General features: G+C 46.1%; 1 protein-coding gene across 2 annotated transcripts in view; it reads right to left on the bottom strand.

The window, feature by feature from the left end:
• Window positions 1–19,684, bottom strand: part of LOC144158236 (uncharacterized) — a 28,636-nt gene extending 8,952 nt beyond the window's left edge. Inside the window, exons 1-5 of one of the 2 annotated variants that reach the window (XM_077688964.1) lie at window positions 19,665–19,684; window positions 16,941–17,072; window positions 12,867–12,929; window positions 12,741–12,803; window positions 3,729–3,864 (exon numbers count right to left, since the gene is read on the bottom strand). In XM_077688964.1, coding sequence (XP_077545090.1) covers window positions 3,729–3,864; window positions 12,741–12,803; window positions 12,867–12,929; window positions 16,941–17,037 — 359 coding nt within the window. In that variant the 5' untranslated portion in view covers window positions 17,038–17,072; window positions 19,665–19,684. Of the gene's footprint in view, window positions 1–3,728; window positions 3,865–12,740; window positions 12,804–12,866; window positions 13,014–16,940; window positions 17,073–19,664 lie in introns of those variants that run through there. The other variant, XM_077688963.1, reaches the window with a different exon arrangement.
• Window positions 19,685–21,499: the final 1,815 nt, after the last annotated feature.

Raw genomic sequence — 21,499 nt, 5'->3', positions numbered from 1 at the left:
CACAAGTTTATGCTGGAGTTGTTACCCATTCAAAATTTCCACTTTCTGTCAACAGATGGGCTTCTGCAGAAATTGTTAGATAAACGAAAAAGTGGTAACTAGGGGTTTATTGAACACTACCCAAAAATTATACAACTTTGGACTGATTACACATACAAAGCCACTTTATCTCAGCAGGTATCATGAATAACTATCACTGACATTTAAATACAAAGAAGATGAAGCAACTGTTTATAAAAATTTTTAGCAGCAGTATTAAATCTGATAAAGTAACTGTAAAACAGGCAGCCTCATGTTTGTCTGTTAGAGTGAGGCTGTAATCCCTTCAAATGTCATTCCCCTATTAACCTGATAAGTACGCTAAATTAAGCATTACAATCTATCATGTACTGTTTCTTCCGACCATTTAAACTGCATACCAGTCGACTGTAATTTGCGTTGCAAACTAGTTTGGCTTCTAGAAAACTGCAGCAAGATCTTGCAGTTTAGATAGTTTCTGCTATGCCGAGAACTTGACACATCTGCTAAGCATTCTTAAAAATTCTCTCTACAACCTGGCTCTATCCATGGCCCCTCTTATCACGTAATTTTTAACGCCTCCTACTTCCCAAACAACAAGAGCAAGTTTGCAGTAATGTACTCGCACACGTAAGCAAAACTCCGCTTCGAGGGTTGTGCCCAAGTTTAATGTGAACTGAAAATAACACAGTGCTGAAAAAATTTTTAGTTATGCCATGTTCACTCTAGATTAGTGTTATACTTAGTGTTTGTATGTTAGCCCTAAGCAGTGGGATTTTCATTTCACTATGTACTTACTACGAGACAGACAGTGAAAGTAAGGGGAGAAGGCAGAAACACCGAACCGCAAGGCCACCAAGACCAGTGCTCCCACAAAAAAAGTGGCATAATAAGAAGACGATAGGCAAAAAAAAAGAAAAATGACCAAACAAGAAGATGGTGCATGCTAGACATGCTGCACGGTGACCGACATTGTACTCGTCAGGTGAGTGCATGAGAAAGAACACAGACACAAGCTCGGCACAAACCAATGATGGACAATGTCTTGGAGGCAGATATTAAAAACACATGAAGACCAAGGAAGGAGATGCGAAGGACAGAGGAAAAGGGCGTGCGGGGACGCAAGGTGGTCAGGCACCTGAACTCGAGTTGGGTTCCAGCGACCATCTGTGTGACACTCTGCATTACTGGCTTCTCCTTATGCTGAGATGCACTGACTTTTTCAAGCACTGAAAAATCTGTGAAAAGGGGCTTGTGTTTCTTCAGTGGAATGTAATTACTACAATCCATTGCATTAATTGCATGCCATTCTGCCAAAGCTGGAGATCATTAGCAGAGCAGTTCATTGACGAGAAAAGTACGGTGCAAGGCTGCCCAAAGCAATTATATTGCGGATATGGTTAACTCAATTATTATAACTATTACTTCATTGGTGCATATCAATGGGTTATGTAAATTTACTGCTACAATATTCGATATTACTCCGCTTGCATTATTTGTTATAAGATAATCCTGGAGATGGGACCGTATGTCCAAATGTAGTGCAGAGGCAAGCACACCAAACCTTTAAAGGAGTACTGACGCGAAATTTCAAACGTGAGATAACTATGTAAAAGGTTTGTTTGGCAAGTTGACATATCTCCCAGCAAGTGTCAACAGTAATTGTTCATTATAACTTACTTTCAATCCACTTTATTCCTTCCCCACATGAGAAAGCTCAAACCAAATGCCCTCTCACAATCGGCATCAGCATGATGCCACCTACTCTGCTTGGTCCCAAACTGCGGATGCCAGGTCCCCCATAATGTGGCCAGCACACTGGCTGCAGTTGGCGCGCGCCGCTTTGGCAAATGTATCATGTCACAGTTTTGGGACTGACATCATGCTACCCGAGGCATGATAAGACGGTGGAGATGCACAAAAGCTCGTGTGTGCATCCAGATTAACAGTGGTGTGACAAAAACAGTGCCGTCACAAGCACTCTCCTGTCTTGGTGGACGCCTCGGTTCTCGTTTATTCGAAACCGAAACCGACACAAATAAACGAGGCTGGAAATATTTATTTATGCAGCAACTTACCACCCAATGTGCCATTCAATGATTAATGGGCTTGTAGGCACCAATACCAGCGAAAAAATGTAACACGAAAATTTCGTGTAGTACTCCTTTAACCAGCCGATCCATGCAGTTTCACTACTTTTACATTTCTCATGTAGGCAGGAATAATTTGTATGTATATTTTGTTCTCATCATTGTTTTCAAAACTACTTCCAATGATGCCCCAAACTATTTTTCGAAACTGGAACCTTCAAGTGTGTCCTGTTCCCCGGCTTGCAGGTTGTATACCACTGGGCATGGCCTAAAGTAGAGCAAAGCAATTTGAATATTTCTTGCTGCAGGCAACTTACATAGCTCCAGTGCATTTCATAATAAGTATAAAACAAATACCAAAACTGAAAAACACCGCCCTTTTTATAATTCTCACGGCCTCGTCAAATTCTTAAATAATACAAATTAAATGAAACTATTGCAGAAACATTTTCTAATTTTACTGTTTACAACTCAGCGCAGATTACAATCCTGTTCATACTACATACTGGTATACATTCACCCAGTAAGGATTTGCGACCTACCGTATTTTCCGGTCTATAAGTCGCACCTTTGGATAAGTCGCACCCCCCTCAAAATTACAGTTTTTCCGAAAAAATGTATATGAGTCGCACCGGTATATAAGACTCACTTGTTCATTAGGTAAACTCATAGTGAATCAGATCGTTGGAAAGTGCGGCGAAAGTACATGGTTGCGGTGCCCGCTGCCCATAGACACGGGCATATAACATCCAAAGTCTAGACAGAACTAACTTCTCAAAAATGGTTTATTGATACACATAGATGGCATATAGAGACGGCGTTTAGGCAAAACCATCGCAGTCTTTTTCCTCAGACTCGCTAACAAACAATTCAATATCTTCAGTGGGAGTTCCACCGGGGCATCACTGTCGTCCTCCGACTCTCTGATGTCTTCTTCACCAACATCGTTACCACTCGCGGACCGGATTACTCTGGCCTTTATCAACCCGGCTACAACTGTTTTTGTAGAAATGGAGTCCCAAGAGTCGGAGACCCATTTGGCCACCTCTCCAAACGTCGCGCGTCTCTTGCGTGCTGTCGTAAATCAGCGCAATAAAGGTGTTATGGCGGACGGAAGTTTTTATTTTGTTTTCGCAACCCAGTTTGATCTTACTTCGAATTTATTCTGAACTGTAGTTACTGCGCATGGCCTAAAGTGGCGCGTGGTTGTCGCAGGCCATTATCATTGTTTTTGACTAGGAAAAGCTGCAAATTTTTTGGTGCAACGTCCCGAAGCGACATATGGGCTATGAGAAATGCCGTACCGGTGGGCTTGAGATTGATTTACACCATAGAGCTGTGTCTCAATGTGCACTGGCCACGCGCGGCCGCCGCGACCCAGATTTATTCCATACATAAGTCGCCCCGGTAGATAAGACGCACCAACGAAAATTTCAGAAAAATACCGCGACTTATACACCGGAAAATATGGTACTGGTACTCCTTTTATTGCTATTCCAAACAGTGCACCATCCATTATATTTGCTCCACCAGATACTCAAACAAATGAACCACTCCTAATAAACTTGCACTTCTCACACGATGTCTTCTGCAAACCGTGCTGCAAGCGCCATAACCTACCCTGTGTTGCCAGAGTGTCGGCCGGAAGAGGAGGTGTGAGGACTGAGTTCTGCCGAAATGTCTGCACCATCTCGTGAAGTTGTGCTGTTGTCCGATGCACCCGAATCGCCAACTTGGGTGTTGTTCCCTTCCAGAGCTGCAAAAGTCAAAGGTTTGAGCAGCTGAAGCCAATACGTGTTATACAAATCCTCAAACAGCCTATATACTAGAATGCACAGCACACCACAGCACAGCACAGGGCAAGGTGACTTTGTTGTTGGTAACAGTCACTACGGTATGAGGTAGGCTCAAGCTGTGCATAAGCAGCTTGTCAACAATTGGTGACACTACGTAATCACCGTCCTGAACTTGTGAACTGCACGATAGGGGAACATAAGTTATTGCTCTTGAAGCCAAGCGAATGTGCTGTTTGGAGGAAAGCCTCTCGTCTGGAGCATCGTCAGGAGCAGGCAAAATCAGAGTCTCGAGGCGAAGGACATTGGTGGAACAGTCAATGAGGGTTGTGTGCTCAGACAAAAAGTCAAGGCCAAGGATAAGGTCATGCGAGCAACGTTCAAGCATAGTGAACAAAACAGTCGTTACACAACCAGCTGCAATCACACGAGGAGAGCAGATTTCAATCACAACAGGCATCCCTCCATCAGTGACCCTAACATGTGATGTTGGTGGCGTCATAACTTTGCTTAAACGGTTGCGAAGATTAGCACTCATAACAGAGATCAATGCGCTCCTGTATCAATGACGGCACTGACAGGAGTGCTGTTACTTCAACATACAGTAAATTGTTCCAGAAAGCCGAGGTCGAGAGAGGATTTTCGGTCGTGGTCGTTGATACAGCTTCACCTCTGGGAGCTGCATTTGTTAGTTTCCTGACGGTGGGTCGGAAAGAGGTGGCAATGGGGTTGGGGTGAGCGGGATTGGAGTCTTTGCAGCGATGACGAGGGGGCAGAAAATCGGGGTGCACTCGATCAAGCTCATCCGTGTAACGGCGAGGGGCAAAGCGAGGGAGGAGATTGTTGTCAGGTGCGGAAATGTCGGTGGAACGATGGTTCAGCGAGGCAGGGCGCGGCAACAGCATCCAGCGACTACGACAGTATTGAGCAACGCGGCCTGGATGGCAGCAGATGAAGCAGATCGGGCGGTCATCGGGGGTTCTCCATTCTGAGGGATGGCGAGGTCGGTAAATCCGCCTCTTTCACAACCCCACTGCGCATGCGCAATCCCCTAGCGGCCAAGTCCCTAAGCAGTCCAATAGGGGCAGCAGACGACATTCCCCACAGCTCCCGCACAAGCGGGAAGGGGTCGTGGTTGTATTTACATCGTTTGATTTTTTGTGTGCGCTCGTTGTGCGCAAAACAATGCCCACAACTTGTGCTGTGTTCCGCTGTAACTCGGAGTGCCGAAAAGGGAACGGTGCCGGCTTCTATCGCTTCCCGTCGGCCGCACGCGATCGGCTACGGCGGCTTGCGTCGCTCGCGTCGGCTCGGGTGATGGGAACTGTAGGCTTAGCATCCTGGCGGATATTTGATCGCTGCTATCTGTGCAACTGCGAATGACAATCTGCAAGACAACTTTTCACTACACTATCATACCCTTTCTCGCATGTGGAACTCTATTTAAGTTATAACTGCCGTTTGAGCGATCGGTGACCAAGACATCTGCGTAGCCTGTTTCGATGCTTCCGCGCAGGTATCACCATCTCTTGGCTGCTCGGCGCACCGCGCGCCGCGGCGAGCGGTCAGCGTAGGCTTGCATCGCGGCAGATATATCTGATCGCTGCTTTTAAAATAAGCCCTGACAACAATCCCTAGCACAATTTTTCACCACACTAACACCTACTTTCTCGCATGTGGAACTTTTAGCGATCAGATTGATTCAGAAGAGCAGCGAGAAGCGCGGTTGCTACCGTGGTCTGCGCCGGTTCAAGCCGCTGAGTGTGCCGAGCTGGCAGGCGCGGCCGGCGTGTGCGCGGACTGTTTCCGAAGGCAGAAAACGCTTCACGATTGCTTGCTTTATCCATTTCTTGCGAACAAACGCGCAGAATCTACAAATTCAGCTCAGCGATCGTCGTAGTTGACCATGGTGCAAAAACTGTGGGCGGAGCGACGCCGACGAGTCGACGACGCATCTCATGCGCTCATCGGGCCGTCTCAAATTCACGCGTACGACTAGTGGCGACAGTCGTAACGATCAGTCGCATGCGAATCACGTGTACCAATCGTACATGTGTCCAGCGCTTAAAGGCATTTTGCGAACTGCCGGCCTTTGTTGAACTGGCGATCGCACTTCATGCCAGACGACTCCAAGTACTGCTCGAGCTGCCACTCGGACGGCACACGGATCTGTCCGAGATTTCTCTGCCAGCCCTCATTCAGTGATAAGAAGCCGCCTGGTATTATGTGATGACCAGGGGCTGTCGTCTTAAGGCGTTAAAACACCAACACAGGAGAAAAACTTCGGCTGCTCCTCGCCGTTATGTGGGATTGCCGTGCATACAACGAGAACGCAGCCAGAGGAAACGCCGGCAAACCCTACGGCTTCAACTTCCGCTAGGCACGCTAGGTGGCAGCACACCGCAATGAAAGAGGCGGATTGGAGGCATGAATTCACTCCGGGGGGGGGGGGGGAGGGGGGCAATTGGCAGCAGAATGGGAAATGATGGTGCACGACCCGCAGAAAAAATGCAAGGGAGGCAGGCCCTTGTTCGCAATTTCCTGATGAACAAAAGCTTGCAAAAGTGAAATGGTGGGTAGGCTGGTTTCGGGTATGTAGAGGGGTGGCGAAATTGGAGTCATGGACTCGATCTCTCGGTGAGCTGTTCTGGCTGCGGAATATCCTCGCATGATGAGGTGGCAGACATCTTTGGAAGCCTGGTGAACTGCTGAACACTTAGACGGGCTTTCGCCTGTTCTAAGTGGTGGCATTCTTTCAAAACGGTCGAGGGTGACGCAGTCTTTACAAACGAGCACAGGGAAGCTGTCGTCAGCAATGCCTTTCATAATGTGCGAAACCTTTTCTGTTTCGGCCATGTTTGGATCTTTCCTGTGGTGGCGTGCTTGCGTTTCAGTGGACGTCTGTGCATGAGACGCCAGTTAGTTTTGACAAGCGAGCATGCGACCAATGGGTTTGCAGGCATCCCAGCTAGTGACGTCGTGTCTGTCTGAGGAACCATTTCTTAGCCGTTCCATCGGGGTAATATTCGACATTTGTAAGCGTTACTGTGGGATCATACCAGTTATGTGCGCTCTCCCGCACGTAAGTCATGATTCAATCTTCCACGTTGACATCGACCGTGCCAAGCAAAAAGGCTGGGTTCATGGGGCTGCGACATGACGACAATTGGTGGTCTCGATGCGTTTCTGGCATGGTCAGTCATCTCGCTGTAGCAAAGGTGGTGCCCACTTCGAATATCCGTGACGCGTAAAGTGAGCCCCGACAGAGCTGAGCTGATAGTGAGGGGCCACAGTCACCCATTCGACCAATGGAGGAGGTGGCAAAGCGCAACGGCCTGGACGGGGATGAAAATGCACCTCAGCCACAATGTCAGGATAAAGAATAAGGCATATTTACGATATTCACACTATTTGCAATGGTTGCTAATGCAGCAGGGCATAGACGAACGGTTCACAAGTTGGCCGATCAACCTCCTGCTCTTCCTTGAACCAAGCACCGACCAGTGTCTCTCTATGCTGCTACGTCTTAGTGTTTGCCTGTGTATTTGGAGCGTCATGTAACAATATAAAAGAACACAAATTTAAATTACCCAACTTTGCTTTAATTAAATAGAATGCAACCAAAAAGCCTTGCCTGGAAAAGGCAGAGTAACTTATGCAGGGGTGAGACAGCTGAAACATATCTGGGGCAGTTTCTGCAGCAGCAACATCTACATTTTCGAGCAGAAGCACTTCAATATGAAGCAGTCATTGACATTTCATATGTTATCATAAGAGCCGAAAAAATTTAATTTTTAGTAAGCAGCAGAAAAGTACACTTTTTAATCAGTTTGCAGCAAACACCACACAGAAACAGCCTTTGGGAAAAAACATTTGATTAAAGTATTACAAGGTACAGGACGTAAAATGCTTTCCCGTAAAGTGAGTTCAGCTTCAACTAGTTGCATCTGAAAACTGCCGAAACATTCTCTTTGCAAACATGAAGACAACAGGGGTGGGCTTCGACCTCAGACCGGATGCAGTTTTCTTGAAATCTAGCTCAGGCAGGGCAGGATAAGGCTGAAGGTACAAAAACTCTATTATAAACAAGCGTTTTACTGGCTGCAAGATATGTACTATATGCTTACAAACTGCTCAAATTTTATATAGGCTGTATGCATAGACGACATAAAGAGATACCAAATTAAGAATGCTCCAATCAAAGTATTTTTGTGATCATTTGAATGCTGAAATTATTATTTCCGTAATGCCCGACTGTGTTCTACAGAAAAAGTTGCGCAAAGCTAACCAACCGTCATCACGCCCCACCAGCCCTCCCACTCAATCCTCGAGGTGCACGTTCACGAGTGTAATTTTATTAACGTTGCTATGGCTAGCCACTTCCCCTTTGGCATTATATTTTACTTGACATGCACGAATTACAAATGGAATTCAAAAGTAATCAGTTCCGCTATGGGGCGTCACCTGAACAAATCGCAACAATGCAGCCGCGGCCACAACTTTCGATGTGTCGATCGTCCCATTCTTTGGTATTAAAGCTTGCTATCCAACAGTAATAACTCAGCATTGCAAAACACCGCTACGAGTCCGAATTTCACATTAAGAATCTTTATTATAGACACATACACTGCATTTTACACTCAGCGGGCACCAAGACATTTTCGAAGAAATCTGCCTACCGAGCCGTGCAACTTAACGTCGCATACATTCTAAAGCATTGCCGCGGCGGTAACGTCACTGTTCACTACAAAAACAGATAAAATAAATAAACATGACCCAGCCACCCAGATAACGTAAATCAGAAAGAAAACCGGGGAAGTGCACAAAGTGCCTGAATAACTGATCCGGCACATCGCCAAGCTATCGGGATCGTGGTTGCAGTGAACACTGCCAGAGAGCCATTTCTGCTTAAATGTTATCATTTCCTTCGCTCCATTGGCTTTTTTCTGCCATATGTACGCTTTTACGATATGATAAAAAATGCGCCACAAAGCGGAAGACTAAAGCTCAGCCAATATACCGACAACACCATGGCAGTGCTTGGTGGTGACGTTCTGGCACTACAGCACACCAAAAGTAGCGCTTTTTTGTCAACTTGTCGAAATCATTTGTACCCTCAGCCGTTATAAGCATTTTTCAATGGTCGTTTGCAATGGCTTTTGATGGGGTTACTTTGTAAATGCACAGGATATCAAATATGCAAGCTCAAAACATGACTCTCTAAAACACGACCTTTGGGACATTTTTTGCTATCTGTTCCCTGTGTTTTATAAATAAGTGATTGATCAATCAATCAAATAAAAACAGTGTCGCCTTGCTTGGAAAATCATGATGACACTTTCTCCTCTGGAAACTGACGTGAGCGTCAAAACCTAGCAAAGAATCACTTTGGTGCATTTTTACAAACTTTTATCCCTTTAAAGCAGCTTGGAGCAGAAAAACAAATTTCTATCAAAACTGCACAGGACGCACAGCTGTCTCACCTCTGCAGATGATGATGGTCCAGCAGGTCCACAAACAATTCCTACACTGGCAGTAGCAAGATTTTATCTTTTCAACCAGGGAAAACAAATGTATAACTCTGGTTCAGCACACAAAGGCTACCACTAGCTGCTATCAGACAGTATTTCATGCGTACACAACAAAATTTCTAACACCAGAACTCCTTTGATACATGCTGCTTAAAACACAAGCATGGTCGACTTCTAACTTAAGTAATGCAATTTGAAAAAGACTGATAACAAAAGAAGCCACAGGTAATGTCCGTGTGTTTTGTTTCCAGTCTCGATCAATGCTGCTTTTTAATCAATTCAAATTAGCTTTCAGACCACGAGCAAGCTAACAAGCATGAAGGTCCTCTTATAAATTCATGCTTTGCACCATTAGCCCACAACCTAGCTACTGCGCCAATGAAGTGTAAACTAACACACCTCCTTTCCGATACCACAGAGTAGAAGAGTCACACTTTGTGCACTTGAAGTTGCAAAGAAAGAATAGTCCTGGCATCAGCTTAGCCCCACCCGCAAAGCATAACAAAATTTCGCAAAAGTTATTCATAGCACTTCTAACCGCAGAGCTGTCGTACAATCTGGAAGTTCGCTGTTACAAGAAAAAATACCATAAAAATGCTTAGCGCTAGTAAGTGCGTTTTGCGGTAACCGCCGAGTACCCGGCTTGTGCTGTGGCTTCAGCAAACAAAACAAAAACGCCAGCGCCGTCATCAGTGCTACCGCACATGTAAAAAAAAACTTCAGCGCTAGTGCTCAAGATGAAAAGAAACCCGGCTTGGGTGACGTCACCAAAGCAGCTGCATTTTAAGTATAGAGCACTTTAGGCGCATGCCTTGTCGTCTTAGCTCACTCGCTTGACCCAAGTATTACAGCACCAAGACGGTGTCCCGGGGTAACGCTGTTTTTGGCAGCGTACCACAAAGGCTTTGAAAGCAAAGCGGTTTATCAGGGTGTCTAGCAAAATGCCTAATTCAATTTCCCTGACTTTTTCATGTTTTTCATGACCATTTTAGTCGAAATTCCCTGACCTATACAACAGGCGCCATTCTGTGAAAATTGTCAGTGAAGCACATAAAAAGCGGAAAGAAAAGGCATTCTATCGTAGGGAAAAACACATTTGTTGCAAGTGCCCTACTTCTCAGAATGCGCTTTGAATAACTTCAGTTTGCTCGTTCAGCTTGAGGTTTGATTGCCTTCAGTTACGGCTTCAGAGAGTTTATTTCATCTTGCAGGATAGAAGCTTCAAGTTGCGCTTTAGCCAGCACCTTTTGCTTTATGTCGAGATTGTCGTGGCTCGACATGCAACGTGAACCGCATGGTGCGCTTTTGCACGCGATTCGGGCACGTCGGCGTTGCGCGTGCGATTTTTTTGACGCCCGCGTCGACGATTTGCGCGCGCGGCAGCTTCTGCCTCGCTCAGAAAATGACGCGCGTCGCTAGTAGCAGTGGGAGGAGCCTGATGAAATGCGCCAATGGGGAGCCGCGCGCCTCATGGCGGCAGTTTCGAAGCGCTCGAGACAGTCGGCTGGCTCCGCCAGAGATGTTTAGGCTTACCACCCCGGCAGGTATTGCATGGGCGCTTTCATTAGCGGCGCGGATGATATTTTATAGTACCGTTTCCGCCCACATTATAACCTCCTTTACCGCACAAGCAACTTCGTGCATGACTTGTTCGGCATTTTAGAGAGCGCTTACAAGCGGTCGCTCCAATTTCGCGGTCGAAGTCGCCGCCATGTTGCCACCACCGGCAGCACCGCACGCAGCATGCGGGTGGTTCTGCGGCAGCGTGAGCGCGCCTGTGACGTGCGCGGCGCATTTTCGCGAGCAGAAAATGCCACATGCGGTTCATGCTCAGCCATGTCATCCTTTCTGATTATGTAATTCTGGCTCCTGTTGCCATAAGAAAAAAGTTCTTTCAAGATTAGCTCCCAAAAAGCGCTGACTTTGAAAATTCGCTGGAAAAAAAAAAGCTCGTTGTGCGTGCGATTTCGGCACCATCCACATCGTCCCTCTCCGCATGTGCCCCCAGCAACTTAAGCCAGCTGCGAGCTGCGTGAACCGCACGGCGAGTTTCTGCACGCGATTCGTGCGCGGTATTTTCACGGCCGCGTCGACGATTTCGTGCCTGCGGTGGCTCCTTTCCTGCACAAGCAAGTGCGTTTGTGTCTTGAGTAGCATTTTAAAGAGCGGCAAACGCGGCCGTTGATGCTACCTAGCGTCACTAAATAAGCTACCGCACTACTCCGCGGCCGGTGCTGCCGCCATGTTGCCGTCGCCTGCCGCTCGGCACACACCGTGCGGGTGGTTTCCGCGGCGGCGTCAGCGCACCCCAGGCGTGCGCGGCGCGTTTTCGCTTGCAGAACCAGAAAACGTTTCATGCGGTTCATACTTTCGTCGCGCGCGAACTTGTGGCGTTCGGTAACTTCTTGGGGGCCTCGAACACTGGTTTCCCCTATTGTAAAACAGTGTGGGCAGGCCCCGAAGTGGTTTTCCCTGACTGGTAGTACTTGATTGAAAAATTCCCTGACAACTCCCTGACTTTTCCCGGTGGCTCAAAATTCCCTGACTTTTCCCGGTTTTCCCGGTCGCTAGACACCCTGTTTATACAGTCATAAGCGTTCAAAAGCTCATGAAATGCTGGTGCTTGTTATACAACTTCCCGTTCTTTAGTGCAAAGAACACTATTGGTACACTTGGGGAATATACGTAATTAACCGGCAGGCCTGCATTCGTTTAGTTAAGGACGCCCGGGTTGGTTTTTAAACGCAAAATGTGGTGATGAAACAACAGCACATGCGGGGAGAAAAGCACAGAGCACAGAACTCCTGCTGGCGCAGTTTCAAGCAGGAGGCATGCGAGCACAGCAAAGGTGGAAAATTCGAATTGCATAGGGTGGTAGCAGTAAACGGATAACGGCGCTACAGCCCATTATGGCGAACAACTGCTCTGCACTTTTTTAAAGCCAGTATGTACAATTGGAGACATGGCTATGAGTGTGTCAATCCTTCCAGACACGACTTGCAGATCCCGGGACACCGCTGCCTCGAGTTGATGAGAAAAAGCTGGTGGAAGTCTACAATGCTGAGGATGACTTTGCATCCACCAATCGCTGCAAAGACCTCTCCGATGCATATGATGACAATGCCTAACACCGCAACTAGAAAAAAGCAATGACACCATAACTTTGCCAATGCTCCTGGCAATGCTCATTTAAGTCTTGAGCGTGAGTGCATGCTTCCCTTGGTTTTTTACGATAAAAAGTTTCCTTAACTGCCTTGCCTGCTTTGTGAGGTGCTCACAATAGAAACAATAACGAAAAAAAATCACACCTGCTAATCCTGATTCCGTTTGGGAGCCAGCACTGATGAGTGATGTCAGAGAACATTGTGCACCTGAAAAGAAAAAAATATTAGTAATGCATACCACCTAGCGGTTACAGAGAATAGACTCAGTACCTATTGTACTTGTGGTATTGGCCGTCTGGGTGTAATGGCTGCAGGAGACACTCTGGCTGCAGGCTGCATCAAGAGACAGTGCCACAACACAGCTTCTTGGGATTGATAATGTTGTATGTGGCATGCTTGCAGCTATTGCAGTGTCTCCTGCAAGTAAAAAACATAACCACAAAAGAAAATTCCCATAGTCCAACTATACTGCAAGAGAACCAGCAACAGCCAAATCAGGACTTTCCCATTCAAAAGAAAATGTCACGCACACAATAGAGCCCACCAGCTAGGCGCCTTTTCGAATAGATCAAACAGGTCGGCTTGCTTGCTCAGCGAAAATTGCAGACTAACGATGCACTTTTCTTATCCTTCAGCCCAATTGTTGTTTACAGGGTGATAACGCAGGAGTGCCACCCAGAAGTGCTGCTTAGCTGCCTATAGTTGCTCCTCCATTAAGAAATACAGTCCCTTATAATTGATTTTTTTTACACACTCGATTAGTCATAATGAATGACACAATTGAATCCATCTGAGTAGAGTGGTTCGTATATGACTCATTACTTGGAAGAAATGATTGGAAAAGCAAATACTTTTCATGTTTTGTGACAGGAGAAAAATTTACACACTAAAATGAGTTTTCGTATTGTGGCAAAGGGATGCCGGTGCACTTGATATCCCAATTAAATTACTCATAGAGTCTATGTGAGAGCACGATAACTTCATAGGATGAAAACCCAGTGTACCCGTCCCAGGCACCACGTTAAATGGCCAATTCGAAACACTTGAAATGGTTGACAGCAGAACAAAAGAAAGCGGTGTTGCACAGAATGTTGGGCGAATTCAGGCATGAGTGGAAGTTTGGCAAGGAACTACAGACTGCGGGACTGCCACATCTCGCAAGTTGGCTGCGTAGCGCCATTATCGTATGCTGGACAGAGCTTGTACAAAAATTGAAAAAGTAATTTGAGAATTTGTAGAATTACAAATTACACACTGGTTTTCTGTTCTTTTAGGACACATTTATTTTGTTTCTTCTCAGGATGTAGGCCTCCTTTAGTTTTTGAGAGCCTCGCATTAATCTTTGCCCCTTTTTAGTCAGAGGACGCCGCGCTGCTGGCTGCATTAGTACTGAAGCGAGTAGCGGGTATGCCTGGTGACTGTGTCTGCTGCACGCCGTGTCTGTAAAAGTAACTTCACAACGCAGGCAAAATGCAACTGAAATCACGTCTCTTTTCTTTTGTATCCATTCTTGTATCTTGTCATTTTCACACTCCAGTAGCTGCCACCCCATGTACCAGATTCGTACGAGACCTCGCATCTGTCAGCCGTAATCGTTGTTTCCATTTCCAGTCAAAGGACACTTGATGACCACGGAACAAAATTGCAAAATAAGCTTAATAACGATATCGCGTTAAAATTTTTAATGAAATTTTAAATTCCTGCAGCAGTTGCCGTGGCCACGAAAATAGTAGGTAGTAATATTTCAAAAGCACAGGTTAGCCATGGTGGTTGAATACTGGCAATTATGGCACTCAAAACAGCCGCTGCCTAAAACCATGGAATTAATCCTCACAGTGATGCCAAATTCCTGTGCATTAAATGTCCCTCCCTTGGTGTGGCCTGCCTAACGGTCCTCTCTGCCTGTGAGAGCAATTGTTCCCTTTCCCTCCACCACGTCACCTGTGGCATTCACTTTTTGGTGATGTGGCGGTGGCTGGGAAATAAAAGCAGCAATGGCGTTCGTGCACCTATAGATCTCTGTTCTCATACACAGCTGACTTGTTTTAACTCTTTCACGACGGCGCCATAGGCAATCGGAAGCCGGCGTCCGATGATTTTAAATCTCCCGCAAAATCTGAAACCCGCGCTCCACGGACAACTATCCCCATCTGGTGTGTTCATTTGCAACTTCTCTTTCAATTTCGGTTTCGCTTGTTTATGTGTCTCGTGTGGTGGCGGCGTAGCAAGAGAAATTTGAACCGAAGGGGGAGGGGAGGAGGAGGAAAAATGGCGTCGGGTTCACGCCGCGCTCCGCACAGTCGGACTGCTGTAGCAAGCACTTCGGCAGCTCCTGCTATCGATTTTTCTGATTTCAGCAGCAGTGAGGGGTCAAGCAATGATGTGGGATCTTCAGATTTCAGTTAGGACGACGAAGCTCCGGTTCAGGTGCCTCGCAGTTCAACAAGCGCTGGCAGGTAATTTCATTGCGACTCCGCGCTGTATTTATAAACAAAACGTGTTTCTTATCTGACGACTGCGGTTTTGATTTTGTGTTTAGGGTCTCGAGAACGTACGGCCGGGATATTTTGCCAAATGCACAGCGCTATATCGCGCTATCACCTTCAAGATAACCTGGCGCTCGTGTCAGATTAGCGCTGCAGGGTTCAGGTGCGACGCTTGTCGAGAGCGCTGGATTTTTTTTTTTCTTGTTTTTTACCACCGAATCGATAACAATTTTGTGCGAGGACACAAAAGAGTATACCGTAATTACCCGATTCTAACGCGCACCCGATTTTCCTGACAAAAAAACTAAAAAACTTGCACCTCCGATTGTAACGCGAACGGAATTGTGTGAGCAAGAAAATCGATTGCGAGAGAAACGGGTGATTTATTTCCCGAAGTAATCTCACTCATCTCACTCCTCGTAGCTCTCCACTGACCACAACATCTCGTCCTCGGTGCCGCCAAGCATGTTCGCGATGCCACACTTCTGAACTAACGTTCAACCATGGTCGATGGGATCGTGGCCCACACCTCACACGCCCATCCCGCGAGCTTCTTCCAGAGGCGCACGCTTCAGCCGACCGCTCGTTTTGAACGCGTGAGAGCCGCTGCTGCCATTGCTGTTATCAAGCGCGCAAGTGGAACGATTTGACGATTTGTGTGAACGCCGATCGAAAAGCCTAGGCGCCTATGCTTCCTGCGTCCGAAAAATCGTTGCTAAAAGCTTTGGTGCCGTCTTGACATGGCGATGGGTGGGATGAAATTTCCGCTCTTTCGGTTTCGGTTTCGTATCCGATGCATGCGATTTTTCGACCTATTTTTCCGGAAAAAAAGTGCGCGTTAGAATCGGGTAAGTACGGTACTTGGATACACGTTTTACAGAGACTCACTCACCCTTGAGTGCCCTCGCGGCGTGGCACATCCGTCAGTTGCGCTAGGTTGACGGTCCCTCAAAAAGCCAAAACTTGGTGTACACTGTTGAGTTATATATTGAATCATAGCCAAGGAACGTAGGAACAATTTGTATATCTTAAAATACCTAAAATAATTTTTAGTCTCGGTAAAAGTGCCGAATTGTGTTTTTCGTATACTTTTCTTGGGGGCTTTTTTCTGATTACTTGACGAATAAACTGTAAGTTATTGTACCTTTAACAAAACTGCTGCTTTGTGTTTTGAAGAGCAATCTATAAGCTACAATTTCATGCATAGCAAGGCTACGTGTGTTCAGTAGCTCAAGAGAAAAAAAATGTTTTGTCGAAGCACTTAAAATCGCCCGTTTTTCCGCCGTAACGAAAGAGTTAAAGGGACAGACAACCGATTTTTGTCTCGTATATGTTCTGTAGCTCATATAAATGCCAGCGTTCTATATAGCCCGGTAACCACAAGCAATTTCTAAAAAATTGGTGGAAATAGATTCAATTTGGCAGCAAACTTTCTGAAATCGGAAGGGTGGCGGTTCAGTGTCGAAACTTGACAATACAATATGTGTCCCTGTCATGTGACCTGCAAACTTAGCAGCTATTGTAACTGCTGAAATGTTTATTTAGGTATTGAAAACCTTTTAATACAAGTATTTAAGTCATGTATTCAGTTTAGCCAACCAGATATGCCTTTTCAACCAGGTAAATAGCAAACAGAGCAGCTTTCTTGCCATGCAAGAACAACTTGCAGACTATTAATGCATTGTTATTACACTTGAGCCCTGTTGGTCACAGTGAAATAATGCTGACGGAGTGCCACCCACAAGCGCTACTGAGCTACTTAGAAGTTTTGTTCAATTAAAGAATAGAGTTCCCCATCGAAATCCAAAATTCAAAGTAATGCACAGAGACAAGCAGCTTGACGGAATAGGAAAGGTACCTGTGGCATTAGTGGCAATGGTCGCCTGGGTTTGTCGGCTGCAGGCTCCACCCGTAGATATTGCAGGAACACAGCTGTTCGGCAGCTGTCCCAGCATGCGGGACACTAGCTCTTAGGAGCTAAGAGCATCTTCTGCAAGCAAAACACCAACAGAAAAAATTCACACAAACAATGCCAAGAATACTACGAACAACTTTGCGCAGAAGCAAGCAATTAAGCCCACCATCCAAGTGTAATGCAACACCACCGTGATCAGAGGCATGCAATTTACCGTATTTTCCGGTCTATAAGTCGCACCCCCCTCAAAATGACAGTTTTTCCAAAAAAAAAACCGTATATAAGTCTCACCGTTGTATAAGACGCACCGGTATATAAGACGCACTTGTTACTTAGGTAAACTCACAGTGAATCAGATTGCTAGAAAGTGCAACGAAAGTACATGGTTGTGGCGGCCGCCGCCTATTAACACATCACCCTGTAAGCAGGGCTAGACGCGGGCATATAACATCCAAAGTCTGGACATAACTAACTTCTCAGAAATGGTTTATGGATACACACAGATGACATGTACTTACGGACGGCGTTTAGGCAAAACCATCTAAGTCTTTTTCCTCAGACTCGCTAACAAATAATTCAGTATCTTCAGTGGGAGTTCCACCAGTGCATCACTGTCGTCCTCCGACTCTCTGATGTCTTCTTTGCCAACATGTTACCACTCGCGGACCGGATTACTCCGGCCTTTATCAACCTGGCTACAACTGTTTTTGTAGAAATGGAGTCCCAAGAGTCGGAGACCCATTTGGCCACCTCTCCAAACATCGCGCATCTCTTGTGTGCTGTCAAAAATCAGCGCAATAAAGGTGTCATGGCGGACGAAAGTGACGCGACGGGAAGCGGCATGAAAATCAAAACTTATCTCCGAGCTGTCATTTTAAAAATTAGCAGCACGTTTACCTCCTTCAGAGTAACTGTCTGTAATAAGTCATGAGCTGCATTTTGTTTTCGCTACCCAGTTGGATGTTACTTTGAATTTATTCTGAACTGTAGTTACTGCGCATGGCCTAAAGTGGGGCGTGGTTGTCGCAGGCCATTATCAATCTAGAAAAAGCTGCAAATTCTTTGGTGCAATGTCCTGAAGCGACATATGGGCAATGAGAAATGTCGTACCGGTGGACTTGGGATTGATTTACACCATAGAGCTGTGTCTCAACGTGCGCAGGCCACGTGCGGCCGCCACGAACCAGATTTATTCTATACATAAGTCGCACCGGTGGATAAGACGCACCAACGAAAATTTCAGAAAAAAACCGCGATTTTTACACCGGAAAATACGGTAGCCTACCAGCCAAGGGTAACAGCAACAAATTTGCTTAGAAGCATGCAATTTAGCCTACCAGGCATACCTCAGTTGCAATGCAAAAACAACCCTTGGCCCATGCATACACTGTTTAGTCCTTTTGTACTAGACAAGACTGCGAAAGCTATCACGCAGCATAGTTCTGTGCATCCCAAATGTGTTTTTAAATTTCAAGCTTTATGCAGGCACGCCATAAAATCATTATAATCCAAGACAAGTTATGAAGGCCTTGACCCGATTGCAGACCAAAGTTAAAGATGGCAGCTGTAAAGTAAAAAAATTAGTTCCTTTCCACTCTCTGAAGAAGGATGACATGTGAAGCTGGTCGCAGTCCACTTAGTGCACGAAATAAAACACGTTTGCTAGTAATTTGAAATGACGCATACTTCCTAGCTTCTTAGCTGAATGAAATTTGGAAGGACTTGTGCTTTATCCTGGTGGACAACCATAGGGCTGTCTGTTTCCTATGTCATAGGCATCTTACTGCCTGTGTGACACACCATCCCAATCCACTCGACCACTGAAGACACCAGACATGTCACATCGTGCCTTTGAAGTTCACGTTTAAGCCTCTGGCCATCATCCCAGACATGTCATTAGTGAAGGCATGAAAACTGTAGTTGCATCATGCACGCCCTCACTCACTCAACCCCCCACCCATGCATGCGCAAACTGGCAACAGGTTATTTGCGCATGTTTAGATGGGAAAGACACCAGCGGAAGGTTGCCCTCAAAGCATTTCAGCTGAACAAGACATACTGGCTCATGTCGGTGCCCAAGAGGGCAAATTGCTCTTCATCCGGGAAGGATAAGAAACTATTTGACCAGGTGGAATACGCGGCGGAGTGGCGTTTTGTTGTTTTCGCAACCATTTCAGCTTCTGCTTGGGCCGACGCTCCTCCAATTCCTGCTCTTGTTCCTCAGAGCAAACGACATGCATCCAGCCCATAGCGAGTTAAAGCGCTGAGGGACTCGAGCTTTATTTTAACGGACGAACTTGTGGCTGTCCGTTCCCTTCCCGAGTCACAGACATCTTACTGTGTGTAATACATGAACCTAAACCCAAAGAGGTTGACCACCGCAGACAGCTGACAGGTTGCATTGAGCTGTGAAACGCACGTTTAAGTATCTCACCGGCAGAACTGCATGGCATCGGAACTGGCATGAAGCCTAGCTATGCGTGAACACTGCCCTCCTTGCATCCCTAACCCATCCACACATTAACTGACAACCAGTGATGGTTACGTGCTTAGATGTGAAATACACCGGCAAAAATCGCTTGGAAAGGCTTTAAATTTGAAGAAAAATCAGAGGCTCATGTCAACATTCCAAGCAGGCAAGTTGCTCTTTATCCGGGAGAGACTCACAGCTACTTGACGAAGTGGAAGTTGAGGCGGCATTGGTGGCAGCTTTAACGTTTGGTGGCAGCAGCCTTCGGCCATTTTTACGCCCATTCGCGCCTGTGTTGTTTCTCTGCAATCATTAGAAAGAAGCGCTACCACCATTATCATATGACTGCTGCACTTGTAAAAGAGGCATCAGCAGTGGTGAGGAGAAAAGTTTGGAAAGAGGCGTCAACGGTGGCGAGGAGGAGGAGCACTAGAGTGGTGCCGAGGAAAGCGGCTTCACCAGAATGAAAACTGGGGAGGTTAGACATATACTGCTTCATGCTAAAAAGAATGACCGGAAAATGCTTCAAAGTTTTTAGAATGTAATGGGGAAAAGCTGATGTAGAACTTTTGATCTTCTGCTGTAGAATTTTCTGCTGATCTTTGTGGGCATGGCGGTCCCGATTTGACCAGCCCAAAAAGAGCAAGCACCCTGCCAAGCTCGTTCCGCTTGATCACCATAGCTAGGAGCCATCTGTTAGGGCCCGTGGGTACCCTCAACGCTCAAGGAACATCACATTTTGCCCGTCTTCTCACCCAGTTTTGGGCACAATAAGGTTTATTCATCATCACCCTCCTTGTGCACATGTGGCATTGGCCTTCCCTACTCTGACATGTGCTATGTCACCCTTTCTTGAAGCGCTCCTATGGCAACTTTGCTTCGTGGCGATGCTCCTTGGCTCGCTCCTCACGCTTTGATTTTTTGTGCCATTCTGTGTTCCTCACAACAATTTCTTGCATCACACATCAACCAAGATCTAAGGCCTCAGCCTTTAAATAGAAATAAAACAGGTCCGGCTTAGTTTAGACGGTTTCTTTGACTCTATTCCTAGTAACTCAACGATCCCTCAAGTGGCTCTTCTAAGTGAGACCAGAAAGTAAGGCCAAGAAATGTGCCCTGAAGATGAATCCCTATTTTCTGGATGTATAGAGCCAACTGCAAACACCTGGTCATGCACAGCATCATCGTCTGACGCTTGAAGCGCATTGGCAGTGCCAGACTTTTGACATAGTGACCGAGAGTTTCCCTGCAACTGACCACCCGTCTGCCAGTAAAAGAGCACAGGAATTCCTGCTGGGACAGCTTGTGGAGGTTTGTTTCCCTTTGGTGTTTTCTAATCATTTCTGATGACACTTCCTACACAGCGCAGATATTTCGCATTCAAGTGCGTTACTTCTTGTTACAAGTAATATAGTTTAAAAGTGGGCTCACGTAGCTTACTGTTAACAGGTGTTATTTTTATGGCAATTATTTTTATGGCTAAATTGTTTTCAAATACACAAAAAAATGTGTTTAAAGGAATGCAGAATCACTCACAAAAAAAAACATTTCAGCAACGTCAGCATTGACTCGACAGAAATGCGCTTAACAAAAGGAACATACTAGAGTGGCCTGCACCAGCCATGAATGTGGGGCCATGTCTGCTTAGTTTTTTTTGGTTATGTGACATTTCACTTTGTGCTGGATTAAAGAGTTACAAACTGTGGCCACCTATCCTGGAAGGAGCAGTTCGCATTTATTTTCGTAGATACTAAACAACCTGAAGCAAAGATGGAACCTATGTTCACGCCATTTCACAAACGATGCAGATATAACCAATGTGCGGTACCGATTACGCTGCTGTGAAACTGCACTTGTGGGGCAGGGACAGCTAATTTTCAGGTATTCTCCTGAGGCATCTCATACTCTGGAGGTGCAGAGGAAGGCAATCCACAACCGGCCGCTTTAACCAACTCCGGAGCTCGTCATTCTGGACAGAGTAAAAATGCAAGCACCCATCCCAGCACTATTGTAAGTTTGATCGGTACTAAGT

Source organism: Haemaphysalis longicornis, unplaced genomic scaffold, assembly GCF_048455015.1.
Source record: "Haemaphysalis longicornis isolate Haplotype H1 unplaced genomic scaffold, Haemaphysalis longicornis Haplotype H1 scaffold_10, whole genome shotgun sequence".
In the NCBI taxonomy this organism is placed as follows: Eukaryota; Metazoa; Arthropoda; class Arachnida; order Ixodida; family Ixodidae; genus Haemaphysalis; species Haemaphysalis longicornis.
Note: the sequence above shows the minus strand (reverse complement) of the source record. Positions and strands in the feature narration are given on the sequence as shown.